The sequence below is a fragment of the Martes martes genome (genome assembly GCF_963455335.1).
Source record: "Martes martes genome assembly, chromosome: 10".
Taxonomy (NCBI): domain Eukaryota; kingdom Metazoa; phylum Chordata; class Mammalia; order Carnivora; family Mustelidae; genus Martes; species Martes martes.
This window is the reverse complement of record NC_137898.1, coordinates 14,255,535-14,271,495: the sequence shown is the minus strand read 5'-3', so window position 1 is coordinate 14,271,495 and position 15,961 is coordinate 14,255,535. Positions and strand designations below refer to the sequence as shown.

The window sequence follows — 15,961 nt, the reverse complement described above, 5'->3', positions numbered from 1 at the left end:
TTACAAATTATTTATTTTCTGCTAATTCAACAGTTAGGCAAAATCAGTTATTGACAATGTACTGAGATAGATACTTAACTGGGATTAAAAATAAGCTTCAGTGAAATGTTATAGAGGTTAACTAGAGAAAGATATCAGGTCTTCCCATCGGATAAACAATAAGGTTTCAGAGAAGGTGGGGATTGCAATACTTTAATCTGTTTCATCAGACTCTACACTGGCTTCTTTCTTGAATGTAAACCTTCCATCTCAAACATTTTTCTTGCTTCTGCTCCTGCTGATCTCATTAGCACTGCCCTGGAATACCTTTCCTTTAACTTCAGTCTACCTAAATTTTATCTTTCTAGAGTAATTCCTTCCTCTATTCCATTTGAGTATTTTCTTCTCTATTCCATTTTTACAGTGATCTGTCCTTTCTTTGGAGTCCACAGATTGTGTTTTATTTTGCCTAGAGATAAAAACAAAAAACAAAAACAGAAACAAAAAAACCCTTCTGTTTTATTTCAGTGTCTAGGTATAATGTCCCTAACTATGCTATAAAGCCCTGATAATAATACATAACATTAATGAGCACTGTTTCTGTGCTGGACACTCATTAAGTAGTTTAAATTTATCACTTCATTAAGTCCTTCCAAGATCTTTGGAAGCTAGACATCGTTATCTTCTTTAGTTTAGAAATTGAGAGAATGAGGCACAGAGAGACTTAAAAATATGCTTAAAGTGACACAAGTAGTAAAGTACTGGAATTGAGATTAACACCAGGGGATGTGTCTCCAGAATCCAGGCAGCAAACTACTTCCTCCAAACTGGTCCTGGGTGCTCAATGCATCACACCCCACTGATAGAAAAGAGAGCTCCTTTTGGCATGAAGGATGCCAAAGCAGGGGGCAATCCCCTTTGTTTTCTTAGGAATCCTCTCTTTGAGAAATGACACAGTTATAAAATAATACTTAGTGCAAATGCGACTAAGATCATGTTAATTTTGTCCCTTTAGGTGTAAACGCTTGAGATTTTAGTTCTTTGGGGACCTGGCTCTAAACTGTTGAAAACTCCTGGGAAAGCGTCCCTTATTCTGTGCAATATGTGTGTTCATGTGCAGGTCAAACAGCATCTCTTCACTTGCAGGCTCTTTAAGATGGAGATCTGTTTTCTTCACCATGTATTTACAAAGTCATGTAAATACTTTGGAAGAGGTTACCACCATGAAGGAAGTTGAATATTCCTTTCTTCTAGAAAATGATCATTTCCTTTGAACCAGTTAAAGGAGCTAGATGAAGGATATCCTTAAAGAAGTGAGTACAGTGCATTTTGGAAAACATGAAGTTTTGGAAATTTGGTGGAAAAACATCAGGATGAGCTTAAAGACAGGAAAATAACCTTTCTAGCTCAGGCTCTCTAAAGAGAGTAGACTTTGGCATTTTGTTCATATCTTTCTGAGACAAAACAACTGGTTTGTTGTGACTTTTTAAAACTGAATTTCCTATTTGTTTCTTTACAATATCGAAATGTGACAATGTCCATGAGGATTTCTAAGATCACAGAATGTAAGTGTGAAAGAGGTTTGGGATCATCCTCCCTGTTTTTTAGAGACTCAGAATAACTTATTAAAATAAATAAATAGGAAATGAGGGACAGAAGGAAGGAAGGAAGGAAGAAAGAAGGGGGAAGGAAGGAAGGAAGGAAGGAAGGAAGGAAGGAAGGAAGGAAGGAAAAACGATTGAATCAAAATTAGGAGTAGTGTGAGTGTACTACCCTGATATGACCCACACCTATATTGCCATATTCAAATTGCCACATTCAAATTGCCACAAAGAAAACATTTCTGCCCTGGGTCATGTTCCTAACATAAACTCAGAAATCAAAAGCTTCTGCATAGCAAAAGAAACAGTCATCAAAACAAAGAGGCAACCCACGGAATGGGAGAAGATATTTGCAAATGACAGTACAGATAAAAGGTTGATATCCAAGATCTATAAAGAACTCCTCAAACTCAACACACAAAAAACAGATAATCATATTAAAAAATGGGCAGAAGATATGAACAGACACTTCTCCAATGAAGACATACAAATGGCTATCAGACACATGAAAAAATGTTCATCATCACTAGCCATCAGGGAGATTCAAATCAAAACCACATTGAGATACCACCTTACACCAGTTAGAATGGCCAAAATTAGCAAGACAGGAAACAACGTGTGTTGGAGAGGATGTGGAGAAAGGGGAACCCTCTTCCACTGTTGGGGGGAATGCAAGTTGGTGCAGCCGCTTTGGAGAACAGTGTGGAGATTCCTCAAGAAGTTAAAAATAGAGCTTCCCTATGACCCTGCCATTGCACTGCTGGGTATTTACCCCAAAGATACAGATGTAGTGAAAAGAAGGGCCATCTGTACCCCAATGTTTATAGCAGCAATGGCCACGGTCGCCAAACTGTGGAAAGAACCAAGATGCCCTTCGACGGATGAATGGATAAGGAAGATGTGGTCCATATACACTATGGAGTATTATGCCTCCATCAGAAAGGACGAATACCCAACTTTTGTAGCAACATGGACAGGACTGGAAGAGATTATGCTGAGTGAAATAAGTCAAACAGAGAAAGTCAAGTATCATATGGTTTCACTTATTGGTGGAGCATAACAAATAATATAGAGGACAAGGGTAGATGGAGAGGACAAGGGAGTTGAGGGAAATTGGAAGGGGAGGTGAACCATGAGAGACTATGGACTCTGAAAAACAACCTGAGGGTTTAGAAGGGGTGGGGTGGGAGGGTGGGGGAACCAGGTGGTGGGTATTAGGGAGGGCACAGATTGCATGGAGCACTGGGTGTGGTGAAAAAACAATGAATACTGTTACGCTGAAAATAAATAAAAAATTTAATTAAAAAAAAAAAAGAATTGCCTTTTTGACCATTGAAAATACATTCATATAGCATTAAGCAAAGAATCATGATAATGATAATATTATTATAAATTGAATAGATACAGTCACTACTAATATCATATATCAAGTTCCACATGTAATTATAATTTCAGAGTAGCATACTGGTCTTATTTTCTTTTGAAGAGGACACTAACTGAAGTGACAATGCATGTTATTTAAAACCAGACTTTTTCATTTAAGTTATCCTACATAGTGATCTTTCCTAGGAATTTTGAACAACTTGATTTTTCTTCCTTTACTAATGAGTCAGAAACCAACATTTTCTTGAGGGTATTCCTTGCATAAAGTATGATGTATTTGATATTTTACAGACATAATTACAATGACGGTTTTAACAAAAATATTGTGATTGCTTGACAGAATTCAAGATAAATAACTCAAAAACACTTTATAGAATATATGGGAAATCACATAAAACAATTCTATGTTATTTAGGTGCAACAGAGGCTTAATTTTCTATACAATTTCCAACATTTGCCAGATCACTTGATCTCTAAGGGAAGACCTCTCTATTTCTTCCATGACACCATATTCCTGTATATGAATCAAATCTTTGTCAATTGTGTGTATTATCCTTTCAACATCTTGCAATATGTGGGAGAAGGGAATAGACTGATAAGCGCATCTATGAATTGTGTCTTAATAATATTAAAATGGTACTGATCCTTCAGTGAGAACAGGAACTCCGTTGCCTAGTCTTTCCCATATGTCTGATGTAAGGATCTGAAAACCACATTGGTGAGATTTTACAGTACTTCCAGTAAAGGTATTATTAAGTGACTTTTATTATCCTATAACACAAAAAGATGAAATGTGGATACCAATTCCCATTGGAAATACACCTTGAGGGAGGTTTCGACAATGTAGTTGGACTCCTCTTTTTCTGGGAGAGAGTACTGAATCCAAAGAGATCGGGGGTGAATTTTCCAAGTTTACACAGTGTCTATGCACAACTCCTAGACCTAGTACGTGGACATCCTGTCTTCCAGTTCAACAATAATTCAATAATTGCCTGTTATAGACCTGTTTAGGATAATCTGTCATTTGTATAAAACATTATTCCTAAGTGCTAGTGATTGATTTTAATTATAAAAATTGTTTTTCCTTCTTGTAACAGATTGCAACTGACTGATGGAAGATAAGAATCAGACAGAAGTGACTGAATTTCTTTTCTTGGGCCTCACAGATCACCTCCAGCATCAGATTGTCCTTTTTGTCATGCTTCTCTTTGTCTATGTTGTCACCCTGGGGGGTAACGTAGGGATGATCATTCTCATATGGACTGATCCAAGACTCCACACTCCTATGTACTTTTTTCTCAGCCACTTGTCCTTTGTAGATATTTGTTCTTCTTCTTCCATTGCCCCCAAGATGCTGTGTGATATCTTTGCGGAGAAAAAAGACATCTCTTTTGTGGGTTGTGCTGCACAGATGTGGTTCTCTGGTTTCTTTGTGGCAAGTGAATGTTTCCTCCTGGCTTCCATGGCATATGACCGGTATATGGCCATCTGTAAGCCCTTGCTGTACACACTCATCATGTCCCAGAGGGTCTGTGTGCAGCTGGTGGTAGGGCCTTACACCATAGCTCTTATAAGCACAATGACCCATACAATTCTCACTTTTTGCTTACCCTTCTGTGGTCCAAATATCATCAATCACTTCTTCTGTGACATTTCTCCACTGCTGTCTCTAGCATGTGCAGACACATGGATCAATAAATTAGTGCTGTTCATCTTGGCTGGAGCTATAATCATACTCAGTGGCCTGATCATCATGGTCTCCTATATTTGCATCCTGGTGGCCATCTTGAAGATCCAGACTGCTGATGGGAGGCAGAAAGCTTTCTCCACTTGCTCTTCTCACCTGGCTGCTGTCTCCATCCTCTATGGGACTCTTTTCTTTATCTATGTTCGGCCTGGCTCCACTTCCTCCCTGGATATCAATAAAGTGATTTCTCTGTTTTATACTGTGGTAATCCCCATGTTGAACACCCTCATCTATAGTCTGAGGAACAAGGAGGTGAAAAATGCATTCAGGAGGAAGTTGTAAAGGAAAAATTCTCTAATGGTCTTGGTAAAATAGAACTCTGTTGTGTTGTACCATAGATGTTGGTACAGACTATACTGGAAAGCAATTGCTGTAGTCGAAGTCAGAAACTGCATGTGAGTCCATGCTCTGCCAGCTTATAGATGACTTGAAAAATGGAGTAGTTCTTAAATATTTTTCTGCAGTATCTTATTGTCTGTGACATGATGAGTGTTTCAAAACAATATAGAGATGGACTGAGAACATAAATGTGAAAATACACTGGAAGAAAACTTAGGTGACTATTTGTGCAATCATGGGTGTTTGAATACTATTTCATCCAGACAAGAAAACCAAAACTTGTAATCAAAAGTTCAGGGTAGCACAAATAATATTACAAGGGAAATAATAAAACAAGAGAAAATGTTTGCACACACGTTCCAAACAATGAAGTTGTATCTCTGATAATGAAGGAACAGTCTAAAATTCAAAAAAAAAATATAATAGATAAATGGGCAAAGAAATGAACAAGCAATTCACAGAAATGGGTATCCACATAAGAAGATTGTGTGGGAAAAAAAAAGTTTACTATCATGACATCAAGAAAATGAAAGGAAATTAAAGGCCAATGCAGTGCCTTTCAATATAGAGAGAATATTGTTAGTTTCCTATGAAGATGAAGTTCCTATATGGCCATGTCCACTCTTACTTCCTGCTAATAGTGTGAATACTCCATTTCACAAAGAACCTGGTAGTCCCCATATAAAATGATAAATTTGTATGGTGTCTGACCTAGAAATCCCTTCTTCAGAAATCTCTAGCTCACAGAAATATAAACGCCAATGAATAAGATTAGACATATTTCAGCACTTTGTATGGAAAGTAAAATAAAAGAAATGGTGTGTGTATCCACCATTATAAGAAAAGTCAATTTTGTGTGTGTGGATGTGAAATGCACAGCAAATGAAAAGACTAAGTAATTATGGACTGACCTGGAGATTGCATGCAGTCACTGTTGGGTGAAAAAAAAAAAAAAAAAAATCAAGCGGTAGACCAAAGTGTAGCTCTGATCATTAAGAACAAGGGCCGATGCTATATAGTAAAACGTGCATGTGCGGGCAGGAGCAAGTGAACACTGGAAGGACCTTATAAAGGATGCACAACAAGTTTTGATGTTGATTACTTCAACAGGAGTAATGTTGAGGTGGGAGAGGAGAGGTTTTAGTCATGCACAGTTGAGTTGTTGCTTGATCGCCCCCCTGCTTTTACTTGGGATCCATTTAGATGGAGATCCATTTATATCTTATGGTTTTTGCTTTGCCCATTTTACTTTATTTGTTGGAGGCTCTGATCGGACCCAGTGCATTAGGGCAGGGCTGGATACGTGCTCATGTGGTGCTTCCTGGGCAAGAGTTCCTCCTTTATTAGGCCCCACAGACAGACTGGGAGCTCTTTCTCAAAAAACGTAACCTTCTTTGTTATGGATGGTATAGAATAACTCCTGAAGCTCAGGACCTGAATTTTTCCCCTACTAAGGCTGGTAATAAGCTTCATGTTGCTTCTTTCCCCAGGACCACAGCTTTCCTTATAGATCCTGCTCTATCATGTGGTCAAGTGGCAGGGCTGCTTGCACTCTACTTGGACCTGCTGGGGAGACTCTCCTGTTCTGCATCCCACATAATGCCTGTGGGCCTTCTGTGCCATATGGTCTCTGGGCTGGTGAACTATTCCTAGCTGTGGAATATGTTGCCTCAAAACCCACAGAGGCCTACTAGGACTCTGATTCTTTCTTCACGAATTTTACTTTGGATGGGGTATTGTCACATGCCCTGGGTGGGTAGACCTGTAAAAACTCACCCAATAGTTTGAGTTTCTGTGTCTTAATAGGTATTTGTGTGTTTGTGTTGTGTCTCTCATCCTCTGGAGCACAGGTGTTTCACCATGGCGTCCAATGTTCTGGCAACTGCTTGTGTGAACTGCTCTATCAGTATGACGTTATCAGTGTAGTAGATATTACAGTTAGTATCCACTAAATGTAGTGGGAAGGAGGCCAAATATCTTGGGGGACCATATACCAGCAGACTATACTGAGGAGGGCAGGAGTGTTAACATAACCTTGAGAAAAATTGAAAATGAATATTGTTGTTCATCTCACGTGAATGTAAACTGTTTCTGATCCTCCATTCTAATCAGAATAGAAAAGGATACATTTCCCAAATCATTGACTGCATACCATGTATGGGAGAACTTGTAAATGATCACATGTAAAGCACGGAGCTGTTGTTGGGCCACTACTTGGTTGAACTTTAAGCAGTCTGCAGTCATTCTCTAAGAGCCATTTGATTTCTGGACGGGCCAGACTGCTGATTTAAATGGACAGATGATATGATTACTTCTTCTGCACCCTTTATGTCTTTGGTGGTGGCATTGATTTCTGTATTCAAGTGTTCTGGAACCCTATCATTCCTCTTGACCCTAGGAACTTAAATGTATAACAATTTCTCACGCCACTGGGTTCCCACCAGCTGGAGTGGTTCTTTAAAAAAATTTCTTTAAATTCTTTTACTTATTTATTTGAGAGAGAGAGTGGGGGGGAGGGAGAGAATCTTAAGCAGACTCCCTGCTGAGTGTAGAGCCCCATGTGGGGCTCCATCTCAGGACCCTGAGATCATGACCTGAGCTGAAATCAACAGTGGGATGCTTAATGGACTGAGCCACCCAGGTGCCCCGGAGTCCCTCTTACTAGTGCTTTTCTTTATTGTTTCAGCCACCTGATACCTTCTTTGATGGATTTTTGATAGCACAATCACCATATATATTTACTTATAACATAAGTCCTTTCAAGTATCCTTACATTTCTGAGCCTTTGGGCCCCTTCAACATTCTAGCATGGCAATAATGGTATCTCTACCTCCCTTACTGTAGTTTTGCCAAGGTTATTGGAGTCATCCCAATAATGCATTAGGATCTGCTTCTGGTGTCTTGCCTAAAAGGTAATTTTGGGGGCACTGGAATTCTATATCAGTAAGTTCTTCCTTATTCAGCTTTATATTCCTCCCACCCTAAGCACATTACCTTCAAGATGTATACTGCACACTTTCCAGTTCCGACGGTACTTATCAGCCAAGTCCTATAACCCATTTGGTGACTAATAGGCCAATTCTCCTTAGTCATCAAATCATACCACTTGGAGCCTTGTCCCTGGCTTAGGTCTAAAATCTAAGAGCAGAAGGTGGACAAGATCTTGAGAAAAGCACTTAGTATCTCATGCTGTGTCTCGCTCAAGTGAGGCCTCTTAAAGTTTTCTGGCAAAGAAAGGCTGGTTTCTTCCAGCGAGGGGGAGAGGGCCACTTCTGTATGGTCACACGCTTTGGGGGAACTGGATTATCTCAAACACACCCAAGCAGATGTCTTAATCTCAATTCTCAGTGTCCAACTCCTTCCTTATCAGAGTCCTGACTTTTGTACAGGAAACTTGCAGAGGTTGTGAATTCAGCTTCTTTCTTATTCTATTTCCTACTGTCAGGTTGTTGGATTGAGTTTATATGCAGTTTGGTCTCTAACTGTAGGAGATGAGGATCTTTTAAAATGCTGTCTATATGACTTTGACATCATATCATGAATTGGAAATTGTCTGGCCTGAGTCTGCTATTTTCATTCATCAGCATGTTAGTGACACGTAACGACAACTAATTCCATAGTTCAATAGGTAGCATTGCTTCCCATATCTCTCACAACCTAGAGATAATTACATAAGCCAATGTGTATTTTTTCACCAGTTCCCCATCCCAATTTACTGCTGGCAAGTCTTAATAATTGCAATGCTTGGACATGTTAGAGGTTATGACCCAGCATTGGACTCTTGCTGCCATCTGTCCAATGAGCATGTCAATTCTATCCAAGAATCTGCTCAATTCATTGACCAAGCAAGTTACTAAAAACAACCTATATTCAAAGGCATGGGGGAAAAAAAAGCACCCTCAATCTTACAGTGGAGGAATACATACATTTACAAGAAAGGAGAAAATTAATTATGGTCATGTAAGAGGTAACCTAACAAAAGTTGTTGGAATCACAAAACCTAAACAAAATTTAGTACCTATATTATAAACAAACAAACAAAAACCCTTATTGTTTAATATGGTGCAAGTGCCTGAATTAATTCAACCCACTTACATATGTTGTTCGATGAAATTACAATACAAAGAGATAAGGAAAACAATTCCCAATAAAAATTCAGACAATTATATTACAAAAAGATATCCTTTATAAAATGCTTGCCTAGGAATTTTACCTTTCATTTACCTCTTGGAAGTCAAGAGAGGACTTCATTGAGGACATAGTCTGCCTCTTTAAAACTTGAACCTAGTATACAGTCCTGGAAAGACTGGCAGACTAAAGGTCAACTCACTTAAGAGAGTACAACATTTGTTTCATATATATAATGGAATATTAGCCATAAAAAGTGAAATCTTGCCACTTGCAACAAGACGGATCATCTAGAGAGTATCATGCTAAGTGAAACAAGTCAGTCAGAGAAAGACAAGTACCATATGGTTTCACTTGTATGTGGAATTTAAGAAACAAAACAAATGAACAAAGAAAATGAGAGACAAACAAAAAACCAGACTCTTAAGCATAGACAGTGCATTGGTGGTTACCAGAGGGGAGGTGGACAGGGGGATGGGTGAAATAAGTGATGGGGATGAAAACAGCCATCATGGTGAGGGTTGAGTAGTGTATAAAATTGTGGAATCATTATTATGTACACCTGAAACTAATATAAAACTAGATGTTAATTATACCAGAGTTGAAAAAAGTTAGTGATAATACATAATATGGGTCAAAATGGGGATTAAAAAGTCATAGTTATGATGGGGTGCCTGGGTGGCTCAATGGGTTAAAGCCTCTGCCTTCAGCTCAGGTCATGATCCCAGGGTCCCAGGATCGAGCCCCACATCTGGCTCTCTGCTCTGCGGGGAGCCTGCTCCCCCCTCTCTCTCTGCCTGTCTCTCTGCCTACTTGTGATCACTGTCTGTCCAATAAATAAATAAAATCATTTAAAAAAAAGTCATAGTTATGAAATAGTAACTAGGTAGAATAAAAAAAACTGAAAGAAAATCGACTCAAATATTATTGTGGCTTGTCTTTGGATGGTAAGATTCTGGGTAACATTTTTCTCTTCTTCCTTTTTTGTTTTCTAAATTTCATAAAATAAAGACATTTTCAAGTAAAAAAAAAATAAAGTGCAACATAGAGAACATAGTCAATAATGTATGGTGACAGGGGCACCTGGGTGGCTCAGTCAGTTAAGTGGTTGACTCCTGATTCTGGCTCAGGTCATGATCTCAGGGTGGTGAGATCGAGTCCCACATCAGTCTCCATGCTCAGTGGGTAGTTTGCTTGAGATTCTCTCTCTTCCTCTGCCTCTCGCCCTCCCCCTCCTTTCATGCTTTCTTTCTCTTTCTATAAAATAAATAAATCTTTTAAAAAATAATGTATGATGGTTAAGCATCTGCCTTCAGCTAGGGTCATGATTCAGGGTCCTGGGATTGAGTCCTGCATCAGGTTTCCTGCGTGGTGGGGAGTCTGCTTCTCCCTCTACCCCTCCCCAATGCTTGTGTGCTCTCTCTCTCTCTCAAATAAATAAAATCTTTAAAAAAAATAATGTATGGTGGCAGAGGATGACTCCACTTATCATGGTGGACATTGTGTAATGTATAGATGGTTGAAATAAGCTGTTGTACATCTGAAACAAATATAACATTGTATGTCAATCATACTTCAATAAAAAATAAAAATAAAGATAATTGAAACATTAAAAACAATAAACTAAAAAAAAAATCTGGATCTCAATTGGCATGGGTTAAGAATACAGAGGCAACTTCCTTTAGAAATGGAAAGAATTAAGGACCACTGATTTCTTATCTGCCAAGTCCAATTTCCTGGGCAGAGAACAGGACTCTGCCCAACTGCTTTGCCAAAGTTCGTCTGAACAACTCAAGGCAAGGTTGGCTTCTTAGTAGTTTGAAATTTCACACACGGTTTCCCTGCACTTTATTATTATTTTTTTTTAATTTTAAAATGTTTATTTATTTATTTGAGAGAGAGAGAGAGCACAACACAAGCTGGGAAGAGAGGCAGAAGGAGAGGGAGATGCAGAATCAGGCTCCCCGCAGAGCAGAGAACCTGACATGGGGCTCGATCCCAGGACCCTGGGATCATGACCTGAGCTGAAAGCAGATGCTTAACTGACTAAGCCATCCAAGTACCCCATCCTTGAGCACTTTAAAAATAAGTAGGCTTTCCTAATATAAGCATTTTTCAAAGATGTAGAAGGTCTTTAACCCTACAAAATCTGGTGTTGACCATGGAAAGAGGCAAAGTGAAAATAAAACAAAAGCATTTATTGGGGGCCTCAGCATTGCAATTCGGGAAGCACAGCTTTGGGTAGCCTCCCAAACTGTCCCCTCAGGGGACAAAAGTCAAGGGATTTTTAAAGACAAAAGGGGAGGTTGCATATGTTGTTTACAAAGAATTTTGATAGGTGTTGGTAGCAGAAAACTAATGCGAACTGAATATAATTGGTTGCTAAAGGCTAAAACACTAAGCAAAGTGTCCTACTATAGCAAGTTGCAGGTATCTGGGCTGAGTCCTTGGGATATCTGTGGTTTGACCCAGTTCAAAAGTTGATGGTTTCACTGATGAGGGTGCACAGAAGGCTCATTTCCTTAATGGTCTCTTGGCTCTATTTGGAAATCTCTGGACATAAGTGACCTCGTTCATTTCACATTTCACAGTGTCAAGGGGTAAGACTGCAGATTTTTGACATTCCCTTTTACCATGAGAAAAAAAAAAAAAAAAAAAAGAAATGCTCTTATAATTTCTATCCTAATGTCAGAGGCTTATATGGCAGGAAAAGACCTGGCTTGTTTCTAGAGGTTTGACACAGAAATCTCTCATTAAGAAATCTACAAAATTCCTTCTCAAAATTGTCTAGAAGTAATTGGGGATGTATATCAGTTTAAGAAAGAATGGCCTGAAATCTGCAAGGCTATGTGGTGTCACTAATGAAAATAATAATTTAATATATTCAAAGTAATTTGCTGTTTGCACTTCAATTTACTGCTGGCAATGTCGCCCTTCTGTTGGGTTTGGTCTGTCCTCCAAAAGTTTACTGTTCCATTGTGATTGTTTCAAGTTGCTACCCAATTATTTGCTCTTTACCTCCCTAAGCTTCATTATTATTATCTTCTTTCTCATCATTCAATGAAATCAGGCTACAAATGGTTTATTTATTGACTGTATCAGTATTAACTGCCACTTATGGAAAATCTGCTATGAAGCCTACCAGATGATCTGCCTATATGTTTTACATTTACAACGCTTAAGGTAGGTACTTCACTGAAAGAGACAAAAAACAGGTTCCTGGGTGGCTCAGTTGGTTAAGCATCTGATTCTTGATTTCAGTTCAGGTCATGATCTCAGAGTCCTGGGATTTTGCCCCACATCGATCAGGCTCTGCACTCAGCATGGACTCTGCTTGAGATTCTCTTTTTCCTTCTTCCTTTGCCCCTCCGTCCTGCTGTCTCTTGAAAAAATAAAATAAATAGGTCTTAAAAACAAGAAACAAAAAACAAAAAAACAATCCCAATGTTAGGTCCCCCAGTAATGGGTCTGTGATTAAAGGAGCGAGACTGATACAAAGCAAAGGTCAAGCAAAGCTTTATTTCACTCCAAGCATCAAGAATCAAACTGAACGTTCAGGGCCGCACCTCTTACAAGAGAAGGGTGAACTTTCTCTGTTTCACAGACTAGCTTTTAAGGGCAAAGGCCATGTAGTTGGGCCTGGCCATGCACAGGTGGCCAATGAGATTGTAACTCCACAGTCATGCTAGGTCACACATAAGTGACCAATTATATTACAATTTACCCTATAGTAGACATTTGACCTAGCCTATCATCTTGGTTGGAGTTGGTGCCCAAAAGTTGCCCAAAGGGCAGGGCCCATACTCCTTGGTAACTAGGGAGACAGTATGCATCCCTCCACTGATCGGATGTCTCCACCTGGCCTGACCCACCCTTGTATTTGGGCTTTGTTACTTGAGCATGGTTTCCAGGCCTTGTTTTTCCCTGGAGGAAAGGGGGCAGGGACAGTTTAAGGGTTAAACAACAAGGTTATTGTTTAACGGATGGATGGAAGTGCTCTGACTAAATAGGTCCTTATACCCAAGTGATTAACTCAAGCATGTATTAAGAATGCTACAATATGGAAGTAGCTTTGAGATGAGTGTTCTGCAGGGAGCAAGTAGCTGAGAGATTTCAAAGGCTGACTAGAGAGGGTCACTCCAAGTTTAGTTTTATTCTGAGAAGTGTTCACTGTTCACATTCTTGGAAAGTAGGGAGGAAATGAGTTATCTTAATCATGGGACAGGATGTAGGAACAGGAAGATGGAATCTCAGAGTAAAAGCTATTGGTTGCTTAAGTGCATTCAGGGATAAGGGTCAGGGAGGAACATTTGGAAGCTAAGAATTTTGGAGGATAGCTAAGATTTAGTATTTTGATTTCCTGGTATGGTTGCAATCATCTCTTGAGTTAGCAGCAATTACTCAGAGGCATTTAAACTCTAAGCAGTATAAAATATGGGACTATAGTGTTAAGGAACACTTGAAGTAATATCATTAATAGACCCTGAAATGTCTCCTTTGTGCCCCCTTATCTTTTCTAGTCCTAACCAGGAAAGCAAGTGCAGTGGATTGAAGGCAATTTTTAAAAATGCAAATGTTCACGTGATCTTTCTGCATTGGTTCCTACGTTTGTTCTACCCTTAGAGTTTTGCCAGGGCTATAAGCTTGGTGGATGGAACATGTACTAGAAACATTCTCAATAATCTATGGGACTCAGTTGGTTAAATGTCTGGCTCTTGGTTTTGGATCAGGTCATGATCTCAGGAGTGTGGGATGGACCCCTGAGTTGGGCTTCATGCTCAGCAGAGAGCCTGCTTGAGCTTTTCTCTTCCTCACCCCCTACCTCTTCCCTTCAACTCTCTCTCTCTCTAAAATAAATAAATAAATCTTAAAAAAAAAAAAAAGAAATATGCTCAACAATTTTAAGCAAAATTACCCTACAAATGCTGATCTGAGATTTTAGTCAATTTTCCTCTATTATTTTGTTAACCAGCAATTAAACATAGAAAATTATGGGATCCTCTGTTGGGGGATAACATGTAATTAATAAAGATTTAGTCAGTGATTACCCTTGAAGTAACTACATATATTACAAAGAACTTCTCAAACCCAACACACACAAAACAGATAATCATGTCAAAAAATGGGCAGAAGACATGAACAGACACTTCTCCAATGAAGACATACAAATGGCTACCAGACACATGAAAAAATGTTCATCATCACTAACCATCAGGGAAATTCAAATTAAAACCACATTGAGATACCACCTTACACCAGTTAGAATGGCCAAAATTAGCAAGACAGGAAACAATGTGTGTTGGAGAGGATGTGGAGAAAGGGGAACCCTCTTCCACTGTTGGTGGGAATGCAAGTTGGTGCAGCCACTTTGGAGAACAGTGTGGAGATTCCTCAAGAAATTAAAAATAGAGCTTCCCTATGACCCTGCAATTGCACTACTGGGTATTTACCCCAAAGATACAGATGTAGTGAAAAGAAGGGCAATGTTTATAGCAGCAATGGCCACGGTCGCCAAACTGTGGAAAGAACCAAGATGCCCTTCAACGGATGAATGGATAAAGAAGATGTGGTCCATATACACTATGGAGTATTATGCCTCCATCAGAAAGGATGAACACCCAACTTTTGTAGCAACATGGACGGGACAGGAAGAGATTATGCTGAGTGAAATAAGTCAAGCAGAAAGAGTCAAGTATCATATGGTTTCACTTATTGGTGGAGCATAACAAATAACATGGAGGACATGGGGCGATGGAGAGGAGAAGAGAGTTGAGCGAAATTGGAAGAGGAGATGAACCATGAGAGACTATGGACTCTGAAAAACAATCTGAGGGTTTTGAAGGGGCGGCGGGTGGGAGGTTGGGGGAGCCAGGTGGTGGGTATTACGGAGGGCACGTACTGCATGGAGCACTGGGTGTGGTGCATAAACAATGAATACTGTTACACTGAAAAGAAATAAATAAAAAAAAATCATGTAGCAAAACAAACAAACAAACAAACAGGGAGGACACTGACTAATCCCCAAGGCCTTTGGTGTAATAATAAAACATACACACACAGTTGCCACTAATTGTCTCCTTTTGAGACATCATTGTTATTTAGAAACAACGCCTGCAGTTATTGTAACATTTATGTACCTGAGCTTGAGTTTCTTTTAACCTAAGATGTATACACTCATTGAAACATTTATATTAATATATCTTACTTTCACATAATAAAACTTTGAGGAGTGCATTTTTCTGTTACTGTTTTAGTTTCTTTTCTTCCCGTTAGTCTGGCAAAGATGGAATTCTTAAGTTAAGTCAAAGACTTGATAAAGGCAACAAGAAGTGCTGGAAATTATTTTGAGAAAACACAGAATTTTTGTTTTCTGGGCAGATTACTTACAAGAGAAAGAAAAACTTCCCACAATCTTATCAAGAATAGACGCATAGTCCAAGAAAACTTCATGCTTTTAGCAAATGAGGGAAAATTAAGTTTTAGTGTTATGTAAGTATGCCTTGTCTTCCAGCCCTGAAGCTAGCAGAGGGTTGGATCCTCACACATTCTTCTCTAACCTGAGCTCTTCTAACTCTCTAATGTGTGTGTCAGTGTCTAGTTGGGCTTCAGTGACTGGGCAAGCTGCCCACAGTAGAGGCCAGGCCACCTGCAGCCATTTCCCCCCTGCTTTGCTGCTGTTCCTCAAACAGGTGCATTAAAGTAGCTGGCATTGGGGGCATCTCTGTTTTCATGAGGCAGCCTATGAGCCTCTGACATATAGGTCACCTTCCCCACACAGAGGTCA

The 15,961-nt window shown here is 39.3% G+C and overlaps 1 protein-coding gene across 1 annotated transcript; it reads left to right on the top strand.

Moving 5' to 3' along the window:
* Nucleotides 1-4,074: 4,074 nt before the first annotated feature.
* On the top strand, nt 4,075-4,992 carry LOC308351157 (olfactory receptor 5G3-like; the record flags this gene model as incomplete). The annotated part of the gene is made up of 1 exon (XM_080816623.1): nt 4,075-4,992. One exon carries the CDS (start codon nt 4,075-4,077, stop codon nt 4,990-4,992), a length of 918 nt encoding a protein of 305 aa, XP_080672749.1.
* Between the last annotated feature and the right edge of the window lie 10,969 nt (nt 4,993-15,961).